Source organism: Ochotona princeps, chromosome 21, assembly GCF_030435755.1.
Source record: "Ochotona princeps isolate mOchPri1 chromosome 21, mOchPri1.hap1, whole genome shotgun sequence".
NCBI lineage: Eukaryota > Metazoa > Chordata > Mammalia > Lagomorpha > Ochotonidae > Ochotona > Ochotona princeps.
This window is the reverse complement of record NC_080852.1, coordinates 40,859,016-40,880,968: the sequence shown is the minus strand read 5'-3', so window position 1 is coordinate 40,880,968 and position 21,953 is coordinate 40,859,016. Positions and strand designations below refer to the sequence as shown.

General features: G+C 56.9%; 1 protein-coding gene across 2 annotated transcripts in view; it reads left to right on the top strand.

Annotated features, from left to right (window-relative positions):
• The window catches only part of ITPR1 (inositol 1,4,5-trisphosphate receptor type 1), a 219,310-nt gene that overhangs the window by 70,031 nt on the left and 127,326 nt on the right, over positions 1-21,953 (top strand). For both annotated transcript variants that reach the window (XM_058679216.1, XM_058679215.1), the window contains exons 4-9: positions 7,485-7,600; positions 14,647-14,733; positions 16,136-16,294; positions 18,445-18,543; positions 19,421-19,504; positions 19,633-19,779. In XM_058679216.1, coding sequence (XP_058535199.1) covers positions 7,485-7,600; positions 14,647-14,733; positions 16,136-16,294; positions 18,445-18,543; positions 19,421-19,504; positions 19,633-19,779 — 692 coding nt within the window. The remainder of the gene's footprint in view (positions 1-7,484; positions 7,601-14,646; positions 14,734-16,135; positions 16,295-18,444; positions 18,544-19,420; positions 19,505-19,632; positions 19,780-21,953) is intronic.

Below are 21,953 nucleotides of genomic sequence, written 5' to 3'. Positions count from 1 at the left end.
GCTGTGGGCAAGCTGGGATGTAAGCACAGCTGGCCGGGTCATCCAGGCACTTTGGAGCATACAGGCTGACCTGCGACCTGGAGCGTGCCGCTTGCACCCCTGCCTGCTGGGCCAGGGCCGCTCAGCGAGCCAGGGGCAGGGCGAGGCAGCTCCTGCGTGTTCTGCACTTATTTTGGCATTGATGAGGCCTTTGCCCGTTTTCTTTACTGGGGTAGTTATCACAGGTCAGCTGGCCCACCCGGTGTGTGCACACTCCAAGGTTGATTGATGGATTGATTGGTTTATCTGAAAGCCAGAGAGGCAGAGATCTTCTTCACCAAGTTGACCCAGTGGTGAGGGCCAGGCCGTGTGAGTGGCAGGGGCCCAAGATTGGCAGCATTGTTGCTGCTTGTCCCAGGCACATTTGCAGGGAGTTGGATCAGAAGTGGAACAACTGGATACCGACGGGGGGCTTGGCTGGATCCTGATGTTGCAGACAGCAGCTTTTCCCACTGTAGCACAACTCTGTGTGGCCCACCCCGCATGTTGTTGCTCTGCCTTCAGAAATAGTAGGTGGGTCTTCCAAAATCCCCAGCCTCAAAGTAAATGGCAACAGATGTTCACCCCCTCACGAGATCAGCAGGAAGAGCGTGCAGGCATGGAGCCAGGCCCAGCCTTCAGAGCCCTTTGCAGGGCGTGCTGTGTCTCAGGGGCCCTCTCTGCCATGAGGGTCTTCTCTGCCTTGCCCCTGGATGCCCACCCTGTTCCCCCAGTGGGCTCTCTCGCCCCTAGTCTTCAGAAAGTCTGTGTGGGCAGGGCCAGACAGAGCATCTGATGATCCCGACTGGCAGTGTCTGTGCCCGACTGCTGGCTAAGAGGGTCTCATGGCACACCTGCCTTTCACAGTGGCAAGGGACCTGGCCTTCTCAGGCCGTGGGCCTCTGCCCTGCTTGGGTCCCGAGCTGATGTCCAGTCAGTCTCATGGATCAACTGCCCCTGCTGGACGAAGTCGGAACGGCCAAGTCCTCCGTGTGCAGCTGACTGACCCGGGGGCAGGGAGGGCCCCTACAGCTGGGAAGGTGGGCAGGACGGGGCGGTGGGGACGTCACTGCTTCCTTTGTCACTTGGTGACAGTGTCCGTATTGTGTGGACAGCTAATGGGAGGTGCTTTGGCCATCCCACTTGGGAGAAGCCCTGCCTGTGGCTGCTGCCTTGGCTTGGCAGGGGCAGCAGACACAGGGTAGCTGGGTTGGGAGCTGTTCCAGCGTTCTCCCCATCTGTGTGCGGACAACCCGCCCCTCACAGTGACTGCACACCCTGGGACGGAGGCGGAGCCATGCAGCTGAGCCTGGTCCCCCGGCTCAGAGTCCGTGGTCGTGGCGGGTTCTGACCTCCCTTCAGTACTCCTTGTGGATGTTAACCACCACGGTGGCAGAGTTAGTCCCCTCTTCTCTGTTAAGCAGGTGACGTTTTCCTTCTGGAACTTTCCTTCTGCAGCCTTTTATCCTTTTAAAATTATTATTATTCAAAAATTACTTATTGCAGGCAGACAGGGGGTGTCCATCTGCTGGTTTTTCCCCAGGTGCGACATTAACCAGGCTGGACCTGGTCAGAAATAGGATCCCGTAGCTCCATCCTTTGTGCCAGGGACCCAGGCTCTTGAGTATCTACTGCTGTTTTCTGGGGTGTCTGCTCCCCGACATCTCCCCCCTCTCCACAGACGTTTTCCTGTTTGCTTCTGTGTTTTGATGACACCTGTTGGTGTCCGTGGGTGGACCTGCTCAAAATTCTACCCATGACTTCCGCGGCCCGTGGTCGCCTGTCTCAGCCCCCCTGAGGGTTTGGCCATAGGGGTGCTTGGTCTTGTCCGTGTGGGTAGACGTCACCGTCGGGCTGGGTCCTGCCGGGCCGCCTGCCTGCCCCTACAGTGTCGGTCTCGTGTTGAGTTTCTGGGTGTCTCTTTTGCAGGGGGGGCTTCGTCTTTTCTTCCTTGGACGTTCACTGTGTCATTGAGGAAGCAGGTGTGAGGGCTGACTGTCCCCCTGTGCCCCATGCCCTGGTACCCTCTCCCTGTGCTGCAAGGGACCTGCCTGGTGCCCTCGAGGCACGTCCTTGCTGCGTCTGTCAGTGACAGTGACTGGCAGCTTCCTTGTGAAGGTCTTTCCGAGGCCCCGGGGAATCCAGTGCAGCCCTAAGTTCAAGGTTGAGGGTTACTTGGGGCCAGAACTGGGACGTGGCCACCGTATGTTGGAGGCACGGCTCGTTCCTGTGCCTGGTCTAGCCTGGGGGCAGGTGGTACTGGGGTCCTGAAAGTCATGCACCGTCCTGTCTGTGTGAAGGGACCCACTGAGACTCACGCACTAGGATCAGCAGCTCCTGTGGCCTGTAGCATCATCCTCCAGTCCAGCTGGTAGTAGCTGTCATTTCCAGCTGTTGTTTGAGGCTGTAGTTCAGCTGGTAGTGGCTGTAGCTTACAGGTGTTGTTTGAGGCTGTGCTTGTAGGTCTTGCTGCTGCAGGTCTGAATAGCAGGTTGGCTGTTGTTCCCTCGATGGCTTCGCCCGTGTGTGCCCTGCTCTCTGGTCCTCACAGCCACTTTGCCTGTTATTTTGTGTTGCTCCTTAGTGTGTCGGGCTGCAACCCTTGTCCCTTGCCGCCTGGCCACGTAGTGTGGTCTCAGAGGGGAATGCTGAGTGACAGCTGCAGAGTTCGGGGCACGGAGGGCGGCTGCAGCGTGAGTGCCGTCTGGGGCAGCCCCCACGCCTCGGGGGCCCTCTGGAGGTCTTCAGAAGGGTTCTGTCGTTTCTGACATTTCCAGGAAAGGATGGGACAGGAAATAGTTCAGGCCTTGCAGCGCCACAGGCAGCATGGAGGATGTGACGCAACACAGGGAGAGCGTGTTCCAAAAAGCGTTCTTGGCAAGAGTCGTGGCCTTCTTTATGGACGCTGGAATTCGAATCTCACATATTTTTGTGTATTATTAAATACTATTTTTTGGTACTTGTATATTATTAAATACTATTTTTTGGTACTTTTTCCTGTTTGAAACAGTTGCATAAGAGCCATTCTTAGTTGCTGGCTTCTGGGCTCTAGGTTGCAGAAATGGAAGAGAAGTGGCCGGGATGGGGCCTGGGCCTTGTCCTGCTGTGCGTGCAGCCACACGGAGCCCTGGTTTCTGTTCTGTTCCTCGGTCCTCTTTGCAGCTGTGGGTGGCGTGGGTCTGTGATCTGCAGTGGCCATCTCCTGCACCCAGGTACAGTGGCAACCTGCAGGTCTGACCTCTCTGGGTTTTCTGCCGGGCACTAGCCATCTTGTCATTAGTTCTGAAGCCTTCCAAGGATGGGTGTGCACACAGAATTTCTCTTGGTTGGGCCCTGTGCCCAAGCAGGTGCAGCTACGCTCAGCCCCATCCCGTTATGATCTTTCCATCTTTCTTGTGCTGCAAGCCTGGGGTGAGGGAGGGGGATTCACAGGAGACAGAGTGGAGTTTTTTCATTTGTTGTTGTTTAGGAGCAGGGGTAAAGAATCTTTATTCTGCACAGTGGAAACTGCTTGTCCTGCTCAAACTGTTGTAGCTCCCCCAGATGTGCATAGGAGACGGGGACCCCCCCCCGTGCTGAAAGCTGACTGTGCCCAATGCTGTTTCAATCCTCCGTGCCCCCCTTGACTTGCTCGTCCATGTCCCCAACTCCCTCGCCCCGCCTGCACACATGCAGCCAGGCTGTTGTGCTCTCTAAGCTGCTGGCTGATGGACAGGCCTGCTTGCCCTGCACATGCACCTGAACCCTCCCATGGTGCTGACCCTCCCTGGCTGGAGGCTGCCTGGACCCCGCCTGGACCCCATGGAGGCTGACCCAGGTCTTGCTGTGCCTCCAGCACTGGCTCTCCTCTGCTCTAGGAGAAGGTGGGCGCCTCCTGGCTTGCAGCCCTGCCTGGCCCAGTCTGATCTGGTCAGCCTGTTTCCCCTTGGGGTGTCTGTGCTACCCCTATGCCGGGGGCTCGTACAGGTGTCCCTGGGGCTGGCTGCTCCTTTCCCGCCCGTCGAGGCTGCCCTGGGAGGCCGTGGTCCTGCAGCTTGCTGCCCCAGCAACAGCTGTGCATTTAGCTGTGGACGTAGGGCTCTTCTCCATTGGGTTCCTTGGCCCCAGTCCCTGGACCCATGTGGCTGTTCTGGTCAGCCACTGCCGTGTGCCCGTTGGTCAATGGTGTTGAGTGTGGGAGCTGGGCTGGTCTCGGGGGACCTGTTTGCCATTGTCTCTGCAGCGCTGGAGCCACGCTGGGGTCCTGGGCTGCTGCTTCTTCCCTCAGCCCGGGAGTGGAGGCCAAGGGGGCTTGGCTTGGCTTGCTCGTGTCTGAGTCTGTGGCTCTCATGAATGCCACGCACCTAGTGCCTGGCTGTGGTTTTGCTTTCCCTGTCCATTCTGCTCCATGCTCAGGGTTCGTCTGTGCCTCACCTTCCCCTGCCTGCTCTTAACTCTGCCCCGCAGGTCTTGATGGGACATGAACTCTTCTCTTTGGGAGTCGGGTGAGGACCTGGGCACTGTGTAGGTGGTGGATGATTGAGTGGCCTCTTCTCCCTCGTGTGTGGCTCCCAAAACCCCAAGACCCCCTACCCCAGGCCACTGTGTGGCTAAACCGCTGGGCCAGCTCACTCTGGTATATGCTGAAGCTTTGGAATATTCCGAAGAAATCTTTTGAAACCTTAGCTCAGTTGATTGCTCCACAGCCTAAAATAGCACCTGTCACATAAGTTTCTTCGTGGCATTTCTTTGGGAGGAGATCAAAGCGCTGAGTGTGTCTGGGTGTGCACACATGCGTGGTGCCTCTCCTTGGTCAGCCTCCATGGGTGTTCTCCCAGGTTCTCCTCTTGGTCAGCACAGTGTTGGGAGCTGGCAAAACTTGAGTTGTGCCCTGCGATGCCCTCTAGATAGTAAAGGGCAGCACGGGGACACTCAGTGACAAATTTCAGAAGGCCCCTTGAACATTATATTGGAATTGCTTAATTCAGTCTTCACTGTGAATCAGTTGCTAAGCAACCGGAAGGCTGGGGGGAATCAGCAAGGCTAATCCGGTTCTGTTACTAGCTCGTTAGAGTCTCTCCTATTTGCATTAGACAGTTGGTTGTAAATGCACCGAATCCAGGGCCGGGCTCTGTTTAGCCCAAAGACGATCGTTGGTGTGGAAGCCAGAGCCAGGCTGTGGCTGGCCTTAGGTAAACCACACACACCCCCTGATGACGCAGAGGCCTGTGTGGGGTGGCATCTGCTGCAGCCAGCTGTGCTGCTGGCCGGCCAGTGTTGGGGTCATGTGGGCAGCTGGGCGGCCGGCTTCTCAGCTCTCGGCATCCTGGGTCCAGAATCACCTGACGTGAAGTTGCTTTGAAATGAATGGATCCCATGTGGCTATTGCCCTGGCAGGGATGTTCATGAAGAGGACATTTGAATGTACCTTGTTGTTGATGGAGGAGAAAGTTTCAATCCCACTTGGCCCATGAGCAAGGCGTGATGACGAGTTGTACCCCTTGTGTGCCTTCCTTGTTTGAAGTCATGGAGTACTTGAGGACATCGAGTGGCCCGGCCCAGATCCTGCATCTAGTCCTGTGTTGTGCATGTTACATTTGCCGAAGCCCTCATGCTTGGGGGTGGGGATTTAGTGATGGTTGGCAAGCTTGCACATACCCGGCAAGAAGGAAAGTCTGTTAGCTGTGATGTCATTGTGGTAGCGTGGCTGGATGCACGTGGCTGTGACCGGGGCCTTTGGCATGGAGTGGGCAGAGTATCCATCTGGAAGCTGGTGCTCTCCCGTGTCCACTGTGACCCGAGACTCATACTGCATCTTCTGTGTCTGTGAAGACACTCCGGGTCAGGTCCTCAATCTGATGACTGCTCCTCTCCTTCCTGCAGTCTGCCCAGGGCTGGGTAGACATGCAGGTGACGGAGAAGGGAGAATGTGCCTTTAGTTCCCCAGGAGCTCAGCTTGGGGCCAAGCTGGGTTGAGTTACCCATGGGAAGCATGTTGCCTGATAGCAGCTTGTTGATGCTGGCTTGGACTGGCACTCTGAGTCAAGGAGAGGCAAGTCCTGGTGTTGAACCCACTCGGGGAGAGTTACCCGGCCAGGACAGTGTAACAGGTGTTTGCCCCAGGTCCTGTAAGCGAGTCTCCCTGAATGAACAGATCCCTTTGCGTGTTTTGTTGTGGCCCACTCTGAGGGTCTGTTGCACAGATTCCAGTTTTTGCTCCAAGTGTGCTGATTCTGTTCCCCAAGTCCTTACCCTGTTAGCCAGAGCATGTGCTCCCCAGCACGTGGGTACCAAGCATCGGCAGCTTAGCACAGCATTGTTCTGCCTTGATGACATGCCCTGTCTAGAGATACTGAGCAGGTGTGTACATTACCTTGCTGGTCAGCTGCATGTGTTGTCAAACAAGGACAACACAAGCTCAGAGAGGTGGCGTGGCACCATGGTGACTCCTGGCCATCAGCACATTGTGGCATCACCAGGCCTGGGGCTTTAAAAACACATCATTATTGCAAGATTCTAAATGGCTTTTAAAAATCTGTTGCATAACTTCCAGTGGACTTTTAAAAAAAGTTACATATTTTTATTGGAAAGGGAGATTTTATTTTATGGAGAGGGGAGTCAGAAAGATCTTCCATCTGCTGGTTCACTCCTGAAATGACAATGATGGGAGCTGAGCTGATCCGTATCCAGGAGCCAGGAGCTTCTTCTGGGTCTCCCACATGGGTGCAGGCTCTCAAGGCTTTGGTCCATCTTCCACTGCTTTTCCAACCCACAAGCAGGAAGCTGGGTGGGAAGTGGAGCAGCCGGGACTTGAACTGGCACCCATATGGGATGCCGATGCTAGGAGGTGGATTAGTGAGTTTAGCCATTGTTCTAGTCCTTCCAGTTGGTTTTTTCCATGATCTGCTCAGATCACTATTTTTATGTCTCAAGTGGGCTGAGGAGCATGGTATGGGAGGTACTTCTTGCTTCGGTGTTTCATGTTATTTAACAAAATCTTCAGAAGTCATGTGGCAGCTGTGAGCTATGGCTGTCCCTTTGGCCTGGAGTTTCTGGAGAGATAGGACAGGGCCACATCTCCTCTATGTGGTTGTGTGTACGGGCATCTCACATGGGACACCGACAGGTGGCCCACCAGCTCGCTCTCCGTCAGCTGCTGTTGGCTTGTTAGATGTGGAATGGGACTAGAGAGGGTGCTGGATAGGCAGCTGTGTGTGCGGCGGCAGTGGCTGTGAGTGGGCAGGCTCTGGGGCCTTGAGGTCTGAGGTCAAGTCCCACTTGGCCGTCACAGGCTCTGGAACACATGACTGACTTTCTGCCAGCCTCAGTCTACTCATCTGGGACTGCCCACAGCAGAGACTGGGACGTGTGCAGGTGCCAGTCCAGCATTACCTGTGGCACCTGTGGGGGTGACACAGAAATCTTCCTGGCTCGAGCATGCCGTGGCTTCAGCCCCAGTAACTGGTCCTTCTGTGTCTCACCCGCAGACTGCCTCTTCAAGCTGTGCCCTATGAACCGCTACTCGGCCCAGAAGCAGTTCTGGAAAGCAGCGAAGCCCGGAGCCAACAGCACCACGGACGCAGTGCTGCTTAACAAGCTGCACGTATGTACGGGTCCGGGACACGTGGGTGTGCACTCACGTGTGGTGTGTGCGTGTCTGACTGGGTGTGCAATCACATGTGGTGTGGGTGTCTTACTGCAATGCTGGGGGGCTTGGTGTATGTTCACGTGTGGTATGTGTGCGTGTCTGGGTGTGTGCTCACACGTGTGATGTGGGTGTCTGGTTGTACACTCACGTGTGGTGTGTGTGCGTGTCTGACTGGATGTGAACTCATGTGTGATGTGGGTGTCTGGCTGCCGTGCCGGGGCTCGGTGTTGCCTCCACCTCTAGTCCCACTGCCCTTCTGTGAGGAGTAGGATCCTGGGGCTCTGGAGGTATGTCTGGGGTCAGGACTGTGCCCACATTTACCAGAAGTCGTCCTCACGTGCTGGCCTCAGGTGACTCTGCCGTCAGGTTGGCAAGATGGGGGCAGTGATGGCCATGTTGGTCTTCCAGGGATTGTCCCTGAGGACACGGAGGAGGCGTCTGTATGGTGCTGGCCTGTGTGTGCAGCTGTGTCCTGTGCCCTGGCACTGAAGGCTGTGTGACCGCAGCACAGTTCTGGGCCTGCTGCTCCCGGTCCCTGCAGGTGCCTGCCTCCGAGGTCCTGGGCCGCGGGTCCTCTGGTGTCTGCCGAGCATTCCCAAGGCCTGTGTGTTGTGGTCTCTGCAGGGCAGGGAGGCGGCGTGCCGCAGGCACCTCAGTGCTTGCTCTGGGTATTGGGAGAAGCTGAGGTTCTTCACTCAGGGTGAGGAGGTGAACGCAGGCATTGGGGCTCACCCTCAGGGCGCCCCTGTGTGGACCATGCACTCTGGCTGGGTCCTGTGCTCCAGCCATCCTCACTGTGCTGCTTTCAGGGCATGTCCTGAGCACCCCGGACTCACCCCGGGGTATCCCGTGGGGCGCGTTCTCAGGGCCCCCTGCAGCCAGGACCTCTGTCCCCCTCCCATGTTGGCACACAGGCACCTCAGCAGGTGTCCCAGCCCTGACCAGAGACTTGGCTCGTTTTTCTCAGTCACAGTGCCCTGTGTGGTCTTCCCAGCAGTGCGTGTGTCCTGCCTGGTGGCATGGCATGTGTGCACCGTCCCTGATGGACACCTGTCACTTGCTCATCAGGCCTGGCACCTCCTCCCTTGCTCCCTGCTGAGGGTGCTATGCCCGTGCGAGTCAATGGGAGCAGAGGGTGTTCGGGGATCTGCTGAGAGTGGATGGGTGCTGTGCTGGGTCCTGGGGAAATAGTGGGCACCAAGTCTTATTGCTGTGGGTGCTGATGGCAAGTGCCTAGGTCGTGAGGAGATGACAAGAGGGGGACTGCAGTGCCATCACAGAGAGAGGCCCAAAGCTGCCTTGCCTGGATGACATGGGTGTGTGATTCAACAGTCAGGGGGGACTTCCTGGAGGAAGAGGGACATGTCAGTCTGCCTGAACATCCATTGGGGTTACAGAATGGAAAAAGGAACAGTGAGAAGAGGACGCTGGAGGGTGCCCTGAAGTTCTAGGTCGTTGCGTCCTGGCTATTCTGGTGTTTGTATTGGACATTCTAATCTCAAAAGACTCCTTGTTCCCTCTTTTTAAAAAAGATAAAAAGATTATGTGTATGAACAGCAGAGACAGAGGGACAGATCCTGCCTCTGCAAGCTCACTCCTGAAATGCCCACAGCAGCCAGGGCTGGCCCCAGCGGGAGCCTACCCCCGTCCAGGTGTCCCGTGGTGGGGGGACCCTGTGCTGGGGCCGTCAGCGGCGCCCCAAGCCACACCTTTGCCCACTGCGTCGCAGCACCCACTCCATTGCTCTGTCTTCCTCGCAGATCTTACGTAACTGACTGAGGCAGAACTCATAACACAGCAGGGTTGAGGAAGTGTGTTAGAACCAGAGAGGGATGCGAGTGGCTCCCTGTGGAGAGCCCGGGCGCTGGAGCCGTGCTTGGCAGCAGTGCTGGGGGGGCATGAGGCTGGCAACGGACGACCCTCTGCAGACCCCGGAGGGACACAGCCACAGCTGGCAGTGTGCGTGCTGTGTGGGCTGTGGTGAGATTTTCTAGAATCATCAGCAGCCCTTAGTAGTGTTTCGAAGACTGCAAACCTCCCACTTCCGTTGGCTCAGGATGTCCCACCCTTTGGAAGCTGTGTGAAGGGTCTTTGGAAAGTTGGTAGAAATACATATTACCAAAAAAGCTCCATGAATTTAAGAAACTCTTAGGCCCCAGATGAGCTTGTCTTTCAATGATCTTTTCTGTGTGTTTCAAAGGTTGATTTTGTTGAAAGGCAGACCTACAGACACATACAGAGGGAGCTTCATGCTCTGGTAGCCGCAGCTCCCTGTTGAAGCCAGGAACTGGGAACTCCTGCCGCGTCTTCTGCTGTGTTCCCAGGCAAGTTAGGAGGGAGCTGGATCAGAACTTGAGCAGGCAGGACTAGAACCAGGGCTCCTGGGAGATGCTGACCTTGCGGACGGAAGCTTATCCCGCTGTGTCTGCGCCACAGCGCCGGCCCCTGGGTTACTCTTTCCCATTCACACGAGCGGTAGTCGCCATGAAGCTGTGCACAGCCGTGCTTTGTGGTGAGAGGTGGGATGGAGAGACCAGCTGCTCGGTGAGTGACAGGTCACCCTGTGCAGGCCTGGGCCACCGCGTGCCTGACTCCCACCCTCTGAGTGCTTGTGTCTGCCCAGGGCTGTTCTGGGCGGAGAGCTGCTGCCTGCCTGTGCCTGGGTGCCCAGCTCCGTTGGGCTCGGCTCCTGTGACGCTCACCCAGTTTGTGGAGCGCTTGTTGGGGCTGTTCTTGCTCCTCCCATCCCTGTGCACCTGAGGGGTGGCTCGCCTGCCCTGCTCTCAGTGTGTGGGAGGCAGAGGTGCGGCCACCCTGCCCGTTTTTCTCCAGAAGGCAGACCTCGGGCTTAGATGTGTAGGACTTCTGTTGCTAAAACACGCAGACAATGATTCAGTTGAGGCTGGAAGGACGCGTCGAGTGGCAGCAGTGGCCAGCCTGCTGGTAAGGTGCTCCAGCTCCGTGGGCACCTGCCCACCAGGCATTGCGTGTAATCAGCGATTCTTTCTGATGCTGCAGGTGAACGGTGGAAAAACAGTTCAGGGAGAGAGCCCAGCCCTGCCCCAGCCCGGGGACTTCAGCGTTCCTAAAAAGACACGTGGAATGAGTTCTTTCATGCCGATCATGGCTTTTTAAAATGGTGAAACCGGAGCTCTCCCTGGTTTCTGCCTCTGAGGGGACTCCTGGCTCTGGAGTGTGGGCTCGGTACAGAGCCTCATTCCTCAGGTAGCTGAGACTTTGCTGCCCGGAACCTGGAACCTGTGTCCACGCTGCAGGCAGTGCTTCGGGCAGCTGCCTGCCACCAGGAGCTGATGGCCAGCCCAAGAGTGAGGCTTCTGGCAGCCACCTGCCACCAGGGCTGATGGCCAGCCCAAGAGTGAGGCTTCTGGCAGCCACCTGCCACCAGGGCTGATGGCCAGCCCAAGAGTGAGGCTTCGGGCAGCTGCCTGCCACCGGGAGCTGATGGCCAGCCCAAGAGTGAGGCTTCGGGCAGCTGCCTGCCATCGGGAGCTGATGGCCAGCCCAAGAGTGAGGCTTCTGGCAGCCACCTGCCACCGGGGCTGATGGCCGGCCAGGGTATGGTGGCTTTCTGGTGTGGGTTTTGTATAGCCCCAAGTCCAAGTTGCAATGGTTGCATATTAATGCTGCTTGGGGACTTTGCGGTCACACCCACCCCACTCTGCCTTCTGGTGAGGGTGAGCCCCATCAGCCACCCTCGGAGGGACAGCGACACCTAGAGGCTTCTGCTGGTGGTGACTTCTTGAGCCGCCTGAGCGTCACTTGCTGCTCAGTCCTTGCTGACGCTCCCTGTTACCTTGAGACGGGCACCTGCACCGTCTCTGCCAGGTGTGCTTTCTGCCTTGCCCAGAGCGGAAGCACCGGGCGATGGCCAGGGCAGGCAGTTCCCCTTGGGAATCCTTCCTTGTCAGGCATCACTTAGTTTTTAAAACTCACGTGTGGTAGTACTGGTGGCAGTTGCTCAAGGAAAAGCCATTCTGGGTCTGGGGCCTGCTGCCTCCGAGGTTTGTGCTGTGCCCATTTTGTGCTGGGCACACAGCACGAAGCTGGTGAGCTGGCAGAAGCTGGGCATGCTGACAGCTGGTTGACGAGCTCCTGAGGAAGTGAAGCCGGCCCCACCTGGAGGGAGGGGCTGTTGGCACCCTGTGGCACCTTGCTTCCAGCATATGGGGAGCTGCAGGAAGGCAGTGTGGGGACACCCTCCAATGTGTCCTGGCTCGTCCGTCAGGCTCAGCGTGGATGCTGTCTTCCAGCTGTTTTTGGTTTCGGGTTCACACGGCAGGTTGCTGGTTGTGAGGGAGGAAAGTGATTCCCTCTGGTAACACGATGGTGAAGACAGAGAGAGCCCTCAGGTGAATGAGCGAATGAGCGTGCTGCCAGGGTGGCAGTCCTGGCAGGCTATACTGGCACCACCGTCACCGTCTGGCTCAGCGTCACCGTGTTCCTGGCATGCTGAGGCCGAGCCGGGCTCAGATCCCAGCCTCGTTTGTCACCGTAGGGATTTGGAAGCAACCCAGATCTGGGTTTGGGGATTATCTCTGTCCCGTAATGAATGCGTGATTTAAAAACTGTTATGCAAAATTTCACACGTGTTGCAAGGAGGAAAACAGCGTTAGGAACTGCTCTCGCCTTGGGGATTGAACTTTGTAAATGTCTCATCAGGTTCTTCCTCAGAGGACGGCCAGCTGTCTTCCCTGCCAGGAGTGAGTGACAGTGGCGAGGTGACCACAGGCTCTGCTCACAGCCACGGGCCCGGGGCACCTGGCAGGTGGATGTGCCGCGTTTATGCTGTGTTCACAGAAGAGGCCACTGAGCCCCACAGCTCCTGAAGGTTAAGGCCATGAAGTTATAGAACACTCTAGGCTGTTATGTCTCCCTCTACCCCCTCTCACCTCCAAAGCCTCGCAGTAGTCTCTTAAAAAAAATGACAAGCAGAGTTATTCATGAAAAGACGGTTTCCATCTGCAGCAGGTGCCCGCCACAGCTTATGCTGGGCAAGTCCAGACCCTCTCCAAAAACTCTGTTCAGGTCTGCTGTGTTGGTAGCAGGGACCCCGGTCCTTGGGCTGTTCCCTGCTGCCTCTGTGGGAAGCGGAGGTGGGACTCGACCCCACACTTGAGATGTGGAGTGCCAAGGGGTTGGCTTGCGGCTGCTCACAGTGCACACCACACCAGAGGCTCTGCGATACAGGGCTTACTCAGGTGCCTTTGAAAACACAATGCCTTTCACTTACTTTCTCCTTAAAGAAGCAGTCATGCATTAATGAACAAAAACCAGTTGAAGAAGCCCTGGGGGCCAGCAAGCCCAGGTGACACGTGCCGGAGTCCAGCTCTAGCTGAGTCCGGAACTCGGGAAGGGTGCGTGGATGAGGCGTGAAGAGAGAAAGAAAGGAGACGGACCACCAGGATTCCTTGATCGTAGTGGACTAAGCGAGAAAGCTGTCCGCTTTATTTATACAGAAGCAGTACAAAGTTTTTTCTTAGGGGCATATTGACATAGCTTCAGGGGGGCACAATTTACAACTTCTTGAGAAATGATTGAGGAAGGATTCCATATTCCTTGCTTATCTTGGCTTGTCTTCATCTGCTCTCCTCAGGTCTGGACTATAACCTAGGCACCTCCTGTGTCAGCCAGACCCCTATCTTGTATGAGTTAAAAGGTCTGGGGCCTTGGTCTATGGGGATCGGGGTTATTGACATTAGTTGGCCATTAGGTCTGTAAGCTCACACAGTTTGTTAAAGCAAGGGTAATAACGGCGGAAAGAATTGCAGTTAGCAATGAGCTAAGTTACTCTATTTAAGTTTCAACTCTACAATGGATGAGTGAGTGTTTCCAAAGACAATTCTACAGATTGTTTCAGTATTAGACAAGGCATTATACATTCCAACGTTGCAACCAGGAGTTTCTTAGTAGACAACACATCTTATGCAGTAATACACTCCTAATACAATTCTTATTCAACTTACCTATCACTAAATGGGAGAAATACATCAAGAGAGAAAAAACATGAAGATCTAAGACAAAAGGTTATAAACATTACATTCCTCTACAACTGCAGGCTCTACAACTTCATAAGTGATCAAACAATAATCAAAAATATATCTTTACGATATTAGTGAAATCACCCTGTATTTCCTCTAGCTAAAAATTTATGAAAACAACTAAAGCAACTACATTTTCTGTATTCTAAGGAATTGCAAGGACAGGCTAACCTTTAAGACCACAGTAACCATATTTTTTTGCCTTAGCAGGATAGGCTTCAGGGTTACAGTAGCTATATTCTTCGTCATAGCAGGATGGCCTTCAGGGTCACAGTAACTATATTCTTCGTCATAGCAGGATGGCCTTCAGGGTCACAGTAACTATATTCTTTGTCATAGCAGGATGGCCTTCAGGGTCACAGTAACTATATTCTTTGTCATAGCAGAATGACCTTTAGGGTCACAGTAACAGGATAACTTTTAGGGTCCCTCTTATCAAGCCATTTCCTAGAAAGCATGATAAATATCTGGGCCAGATTTTATGGCAATGGGTAAACAGCACAGGCTTAATTATACTCCTTTGTGTAGTTAAAGGCCCACTCACCAGGACATCCTCAGTAACATTAACTCTTAAGCTCATGTTGGTTGTAAAAGCCATCTCACAGGGGCAGACAATGCCCAATAGATTACATAGTGGGGTGGTTGAGTGCCCATGCGAAGGGGGGTGAAAACTGCGTCAAGGTGGTCAGAGATGAATCCACTTAGCCCTGCTAAGCAGCTGGTAGCTCCCCGGGCCCTGCCAGTCAGGGAGCTGTTCTCTTCACACCTTCGTGTTATTCACACCTACTGCATGGACTCCATCAGACACGGGCTCGTGTCCTGGTCTCGGGTGTCACTGGAGGTTGTCCTGTGCTGTGTGCAGGCGTGTTGTGCACCGCTGCTGCGGGGGGCTGTAACGCATGGCCGTTGCTGTGACCAGTCCTCTTCCTTCTCCACATGCAGCACGCCGCAGACTTGGAAAAGAAGCAGAATGAGACGGAAAACAGGAAGCTGCTGGGCACGGTGATCCAGTATGGCAACGTCATCCAGGTGGGTTGGGGCAGCTGGGCGTGGCTGACAGCACAGCCTGTGCGCAGGCGGGGGCGGGGAGGGCTCGGGTGGTGGTCCCCTGCAAGGTTGCAGCTGAAGGCGGACAGTCCTGTGGAGACCTTTCCCACAGCAAAGGGAGCCTGGCAGTTAGGTCCTTCACTTGGACTGCTGCAAACTTCGTCCTCGGTGGTGGCAGCTGGCTTCTTAGGACTTGGAGCTCCCAGGTACAAGGTGTGTGCCCGGGCACCAGGGGCCCTCGGGGCTTCCCACCTTTGGAGCACCTGACCCTTTTGCTTATCTTCTTCATCATTTCTTGTGCTGAAAGGCTTTGCTTATTGTACAAGCTTTACCAGTTATAAAGCAAGTCCTTTGTGTTTGCTTTGGTGTGGGGGTTAGAGCCATCCTGATCTGAAGGTGAGAAAACGAAAACATGTCAGATGGTGACTTGTGTAACGATGTTATCTGCCTTTTGAGACAGTGAGAGTGGGTTCCAAACTCCCTGGGAGGTTGGTCCCTGCCAGCCCACCCTTCTGCTGAAGTTCCACAGGACTGGGAGTGGATGTGATGGGCAGTGTGAGTTCAGCGCAGAGCCAGCCCTGGCAGTGGCCTGGCCCGTGTCCTGGATCTCAGAGGCAAGGCTCGCTGATGGGCTCTGATTGTGGCTTCTCCAGGTTGGACACCCAGCATTCCTAAATAGCCAGTCATGAGTGATTGTGAGATTTGGGCCAAGGAATCTTGCCATGTCTGAGTTTGCTTGCAGGTGACCTGGGATGGCTATGAAACCTGCTTCCCAGGGTAGCTGAGAGGCGCATGTCATCCAGGCGCTGTCTGTAAACTGACCTTGGTTAACATTGCTCCCATGTCCTCGGCTATGCCCCCAAGTGCTGCTGGTTTATAAACCACAGCAGTCCATGCACAGGTGTGTGGAGGGCCAGGGAGCGGTGTGGAGGGCCAGGGTGAGAGGAGGGTCTGCCCTGTGTCCCCAAGAGCAGCCATGCCAGATGCAGATCCACGGGCTGAGCTGTGGGCATGGGACCGCAGATCGACGGGCTGAGCTGTGGGCATGGGACCGCAGATCCACGGGCTGAGCTGTGGGCGTGGGACCGCAGATCCACGGGCTGAGCTGTGGGCGTGAGACCGCAGATCGACGGGCTGAGCTGTGGGCGTGGGACCGCAGATCGAGGGGCTGAGCTGTGGGCGTGGGACCGCAGATCGACGGGCTGAGCTGCAGATCGACGGGCTGAGCTGTGGGCGTGGGACCGCAGATCGACGGGCTGAGCTGTGGGCGTGGGACCGCAGATCGACGGGCTGAGCTGTGGGCGTGGGACCGCAGAGCCGCGTGCTCAGCTGTGGGCGTGGGACCACAGAGCTGCGTGCTCAGCTGTGCTCTGCCTGGTTCCAGCTCCTGCATCTCAAGAGCAACAAATACCTGACTGTGAACAAGAGGCTCCCGGCGCTGCTGGAGAAGAATGCCATGCGAGTGACGCTGGACGAGGCGGGGAACGAGGGCTCCTGGTTCTACATCCAGCCCTTCTACAAGCTGCGCTCCATCGGAGACAGCGTGAGTCCCAACCCGCCGCCCCAGGGCCCATGCACCCAAGGGTGATGCACACACACTGCTGAGCCTGTCATCACATCAGCTACATCACCCATCACCACACGAGGGGGGCACCACCCCTACGTGTTGGGCGGGTCCCTGTCTCCTGGCTCATGCCCTGCTGTGAGGCACCTTCCTCCTGGAATCCAGCTGCTGTCCTGGTGCTCAGGACCAGCTGTGCTCATTCCTGGGGACGGGGAGGAGCAGGTGGCAGCAGGTGCTCCTGGCCCTGCCCGGGAGGGGTCTGGAGCAGGGGAGCCCCGGGTGTCCTTTCCGGGGTGATGTCACACTGCAGGTTGGTCAGCTCAGCTCCTCAGCTGCCCTGTGGGCCTGGAGAGTGACATCAAGCCGGGTAAATGCTGTCCCTTGTGTTTCTAACCTCGCGGGATGCTGGGTTAGCTCCTTTTTCCTGGAAGGACGTGTGTGCCTTAAACAGCATGGAGTCCTCTGAAAATGCCGAGCCAGCCTTAACCTCAATCTGAGTTTTTGGGTTTTTAAAGATATATTTCACTTTTATTGGAAAGGCAGATTACAGAGACAAGGAGAGACAGAAAGATCTTACATCTGCTGGTTCACTCCTCAAATGGCCGATGCCCGCAACAGTCAGAGCTGAGCTGATCTGAAGCCAGGAGCCAGGAGCTTCTTCCAGGTCTCCCACACGGGTGCTACAGGGTCCCCAGCCTTGAGGCCATCCTCCATTGCTTTTCCAACCCACAAGCAGGGAGCTGGATGGGAAGTGGAGCAGCTGAGGCACGAACTGGTGCCCATATGGGAGGCCGGTGCTTGCAGGAAGAGGATTAGCCAGTTGAGCCATCACATCAGCTCTTCAGTCCAAGTTTTAACACTTTCTGATGGTGTTGTGTATGTTTATAAACTTTAAGCAGTTCAGTACTTGTGTGTGAGTGTGTCTGTCTCACATAGAGTGTTCACATATGGAGATGGGCAGACGCCCATGTCTCTATCCAGCGGACTGAGACCCAGTAGCAGGCGCTGCCCCACAGCGGGTGTGAATGTTGGGTCTTTACTGAGGAAGGAAGGAGTGCAGAAAAACTTTAACGTCACTGCAGTGTGGGCCGTGCTGACCCCGCCTTCCTGTGGGTGGAGATGTGTCCCATGAGCGCCCCACACGGATCTGACGGCTGGGCGATGGGTTTGCATCTTGAGCCACCTTCTCCATGCCCGCTCCTGCCCCAGAAGGAGACGACTGTTCGCTGGCAGGTCCTCTCTCCTGTGACCTGCTCAGCTGCAACTCGGCTGACGAGAAGGTGGCCGCAAGCACTGTCCTTTCAGTGTTCTGGACATGGTGGGCACCGACCCTGTCTGGGTCATGGCCCAGCTCAGTGGCTGTGCCGGGCTCAGCAGAGGGGGCCGAGTGGGAAGTATAAGGCTGTGTTACCCCAATGAGTGTCAGGATCATTTGGGAGGGATAACACCCCCCTCACACAGGCTCACGGCCCCACGCGTGGCAGGGCTGTAGGGGCAGGAAGGACTCCCAAAGGCCCTGCCACATCCAGGGCTGTCTAGAGCTGCAGTTGAGAGCCTGGGGACACACCCTGTGTGTGACAGGGACCCCGCGAGCTGGGGATGCACCCTGTGTTTGACAGGGACCCTGCGAGCGGGGAACAAAGGCTCTGGGTCTCTGACATGCTGGCAGGGCCACAAACACTTGGGCCACCCCCTGCTGCTTTTCCTGTCCCACCAGCAGGGAGCTGGATTGGGTAAAGCAGGTGGGACAGGAACTGGGTGCCAATATAGGATGCTGGCATTGCATGGGGCAGCTTTTGCCCACTGTGCGACACCACCAGTCCTTAAAATGTAGTTCTTCGTGTAGGTTGTAAGCATAAAAGTTACTACTTTATACACGAGCATAAGATTGTGGCTTTAATGTTTAAAGACAAAGACTTGGCTCAGACAGTGTCCTGTCTTCCCAGAGTCTAGTCAGGCCCGGCTTCCGCAAATTGTCCCGATCGAGGAAGGGGCCCAGAGCTGCTCACCCTGGTGGGGCCTCCCGTGCAGCATTGATTCAGGGGGAGTGGGATGGGGGCTCCCCCGACCCCCTGCTTCCTGCTGGCTTCTGCTGATGACCAAACGCTCTGTGCTCCCTCCCCGTGCAGGTGGTCATAGGGGACAAGGTGGTGTTGAACCCTGTCAATGCTGGCCAGCCCCTGCATGCCAGCAGCCACCAACTGGTGGACAACCCAGGTTGCAATGAGGTAAGGGAGCCGTGTGCTCACTGGGGGCCAGGTCACCTCCTGCAGGGAGGCCTGCCAGGGCCAGCGTGTGTCCAGGCAGACAGGATGCCAGCAGTGAATTAGACACTGGAGGAAACAGAGGCCTGGCCTTGGGGCTATTGCACAAGGCTGAGCACCTGTGGTGTCATGGGGCAGGTGCAGGGCTGTTCCCTGTGGTGTCATGGGGCAGGTGCAGGGCTGTGCCCTGTGGTGTCATGGGGCAGGTGCAGGGCTGTGCCCTGTGGTGTCATGGGGCTGGTGTGGCTCTGTGCCCTGTGGTGTTGTTGGGGGGGCAGGTGCGGGGCTGTGCCCTGTGGTGTCATGGGGGGCTGGTGTGGCTCTGTGCCCTGTGGTGTTGTGGGGGGGCAGGTGTGGGGCTATGCCCTGTGGTGTCATGGGGCAGGTGTGGGCTGTGCCCTGTGGTGTCATGGGGCAGGTGTGGGGCTGTGCCTTGTGGTGTCATGGGGCTAGTGTGGGCTGTGCCCTGTGGTGTCATGGGGCTGGTGTGGCTCTGTGCCCTGTGGTGTTGTGGGGGGGCAGGTGCGGGGCTGTGCCCTGTGGTACAGGTGTTGTCTGTCTCCTCCAGGGCTCATTGTGCTGAGCCTGGGGAGGGCCCCTTCCCCCAGCTTTGCTCTGGGCCTGTGGTGGCCGAGAAGAGAAGGGTGTGCCCTGAGCGGTCGTACCCTCAAGGAGGTCTGGACTGTTGCAGGCTCCTGGAGTTTGTGGGCCTTGTGTTGCTGTGTGAGGCGGCCAAGGTTTGCAGAGTGTTGCAGGGTTCAGGTGCTGAAGTTGGGGTGCTGCCTGGTGAGCAGGCTGTCGTGAGGACTGTGGGAGAACCCCGCTCCTCTCTGCCCACCAGGTGAACTCTGTCAACTGTAACACGAGCTGGAAGATCGTGCTGTTCATGAAGTGGAGTGACAACAAGGATGACATCCTTAAAGGGGTAGGCAGCCTGAGGGCGTGGGGGGCCGTGGGGGGTGTCGGGGGGCCGTGGGGGGCTGTAGGATGTGGCCTCCTGCTGGCCGTGGCCTCGGCCAGGCGCCAGCGAGGTCCCCGTCTGTTGGCCCGCAGGGCGATGTGGTGCGGCTGTTCCATGCCGAGCAGGAGAAGTTTCTCACCTGCGACGAGCATCGTAAGAAGCAGCACGTGTTCCTGAGGACCACCGGGCGCCAGTCGGCCACCTCGGCCACCAGCTCCAAGGCCCTGTGGGAGGTGGAGGTGAGGAGCCTGCAGCACGGCCAGGGGGCCTGTGTGGGTGCATAGGACACACACCTGCCTCTCCATCGCTCTGTGTGGTCCCGGGATGGCACTCACACCTTCGTTCTGTAGACAGGTGGCACCCAGGTGTTCGCGAGGGGATTGTCTCCTCTTGGGGAGCCAGGCCTCCCATGGAGTTGGAGCCCTCTGTCTTCACGCTGGCTGCTCCTCTCTGCCCTCCCCCTGTCTCTTTCGCCGTCTGCCTCTTCTCTTCCTCTCTCTGGCTTGTTTAGCTTTCATGGTAGTGTTCTGACCCACAGGGACCGACGTTGGGCATGGGCAGGATGGTCACTGTGCCCACAGCACACGGTCTCCAGTGGGGCAGACAGTCACTGTGCCCGCAGCACACGGTCTCCAGTGGGGCAGACAGTCACTGTGCCCGCAGCACAAGGTCTGCGGAGGGAGACGGGTCACTATACCCGCAGCACACGGTCTCCAGTGGGGCAGATGGGTTACTGTGCCCGCAGCACTCAGTCTGTGGAAGGGAGACAGAGGACTCGTACACAGTAGGGAGCTGAGTGCCTGATGCGGGCCGGGGAGCCTGGGCTGCCCCCGCCACAGCCCTGCCAGCCTTCCTGTTTCTATCTTCAGCGTTGCTGTAGGGCTGCCTGCTTCTTTCCTCTGCGTATCTGGGCCTGGGGTGCCACTCCATCCCGATTCCAGCTTTCTGCGCTTTCAGACTCCGGAAGGCGAGGATGTGGGGTCCCATGCCAGGAGGCCCTCAGTTGGACCTGGTGTGTGCCCCTATCTCCCCCCCCGCCCCGGCTGGCCCCATTATTAGAAGACATTTGTGTTTTTAATTCAATTGTCTATGGATGAAATTTTTTCTTTTGTATTTTAAAATAGATTGCATTTTATTTGGAAGCCCTGTAGCAATAGGAGTATGCCAGGTTGGAGCCAGGATTTGGAAACTCCACCCAGATCTCTCTTGTAAGTGGTAGGGACCCCAAACACCAGAACCATCCCTTGTGACTTCCTGGGTTGTCTTAGGCAGGCAATGGATCCTGGAGTAGAGCCCTTGGCCCTCGCCCACGAGACACACCATGTCCCCGGAGGTGTCGGCCACACGGCCCCTGCCAGCTCCTCCCTGAACACCTCAGACAGCACCTAGCAGTCCCCTGGGGCTGCCTGGTGGTGGCGCTGTCCTCGCCTGCCTGGAGGGGCAGTGCTCATGTGACTTGGGCCGCCTGCCTGTTCCCAAGCCTCCTGGCAGTGGATTCGCAGTGTCTGGAATCTGGGAGAGGGGGTTCCCTCTGCCGTGGCCTGTGCCAGCCCACCATCCTGCATCCTCGGCACGGTGCTCCTCTTGCGGGTCCATGACGGCTGTTCTGCTCCCCGTTGAGGGACACTGGGTCGTCCCCAGTTTGCAGCTGCACTGTGTCTCCTGGGCCACGTGTGCCCCGGTGTGTGCGTGCACAGGAGCTCTCGGTACAGTAGGGGGGCGGTGACTGGACACAGGGGGGCACACAGTGCACTTCCACAGGGGCTGCCAGGCCGCCCTCTGCGGTGACCGCAGCAGCTCGTGCTCCCTCCAGTACCGTGTGAGGGCCTGAGCACTTGCCCGGCCTCGGTCGCACTCACTGGGGGTAAGTGGCCGGAGGGAGATGTGCGTGCCGTGTAGTCCGTGCTGTGGGCCTCCTGCAGGAGGGGGGTGCACCTGTAGCAGTGATCTGACGGCTCCTGGGGTGTAGTGGGGGTCAGGCCCAGCCTGGCTGTGAGCAGCGCATCCTCTGCCAGCAGGAGAAGGGAGGCCGCCTTCCTCCACCTCCCGCCTGCCTGTGCTTGCCTGCGCCTCCTGTCCACGCCTATGACGTTGCATTCGTAGTGACTGCTCACCCCTGCAGGTTGTGCTGCAGGAAGCAGTTATTGATGTTCCATTTGTCCCTGCGTGTCACACTGTATTTTAAAAAAAGATTTATTTATTTTGTGAAGTCAGGTATACAAAGAGGAGGAGAGACAGAGAGCAAGATCTTCCATCCGATGATTTACTCCCCAAGTGACTGCAGTGGCTGGTGCTGCACCAATCTGAAGCCAGGAGCCAGGAGCTCCTACGGGTCTCCCACGCGGGTGCAGGGTCCCAAAGCTTTGGGCCGTCCTCGACTGCTTTCCCAGGCCACAAGCAGGGAGCTGGATGG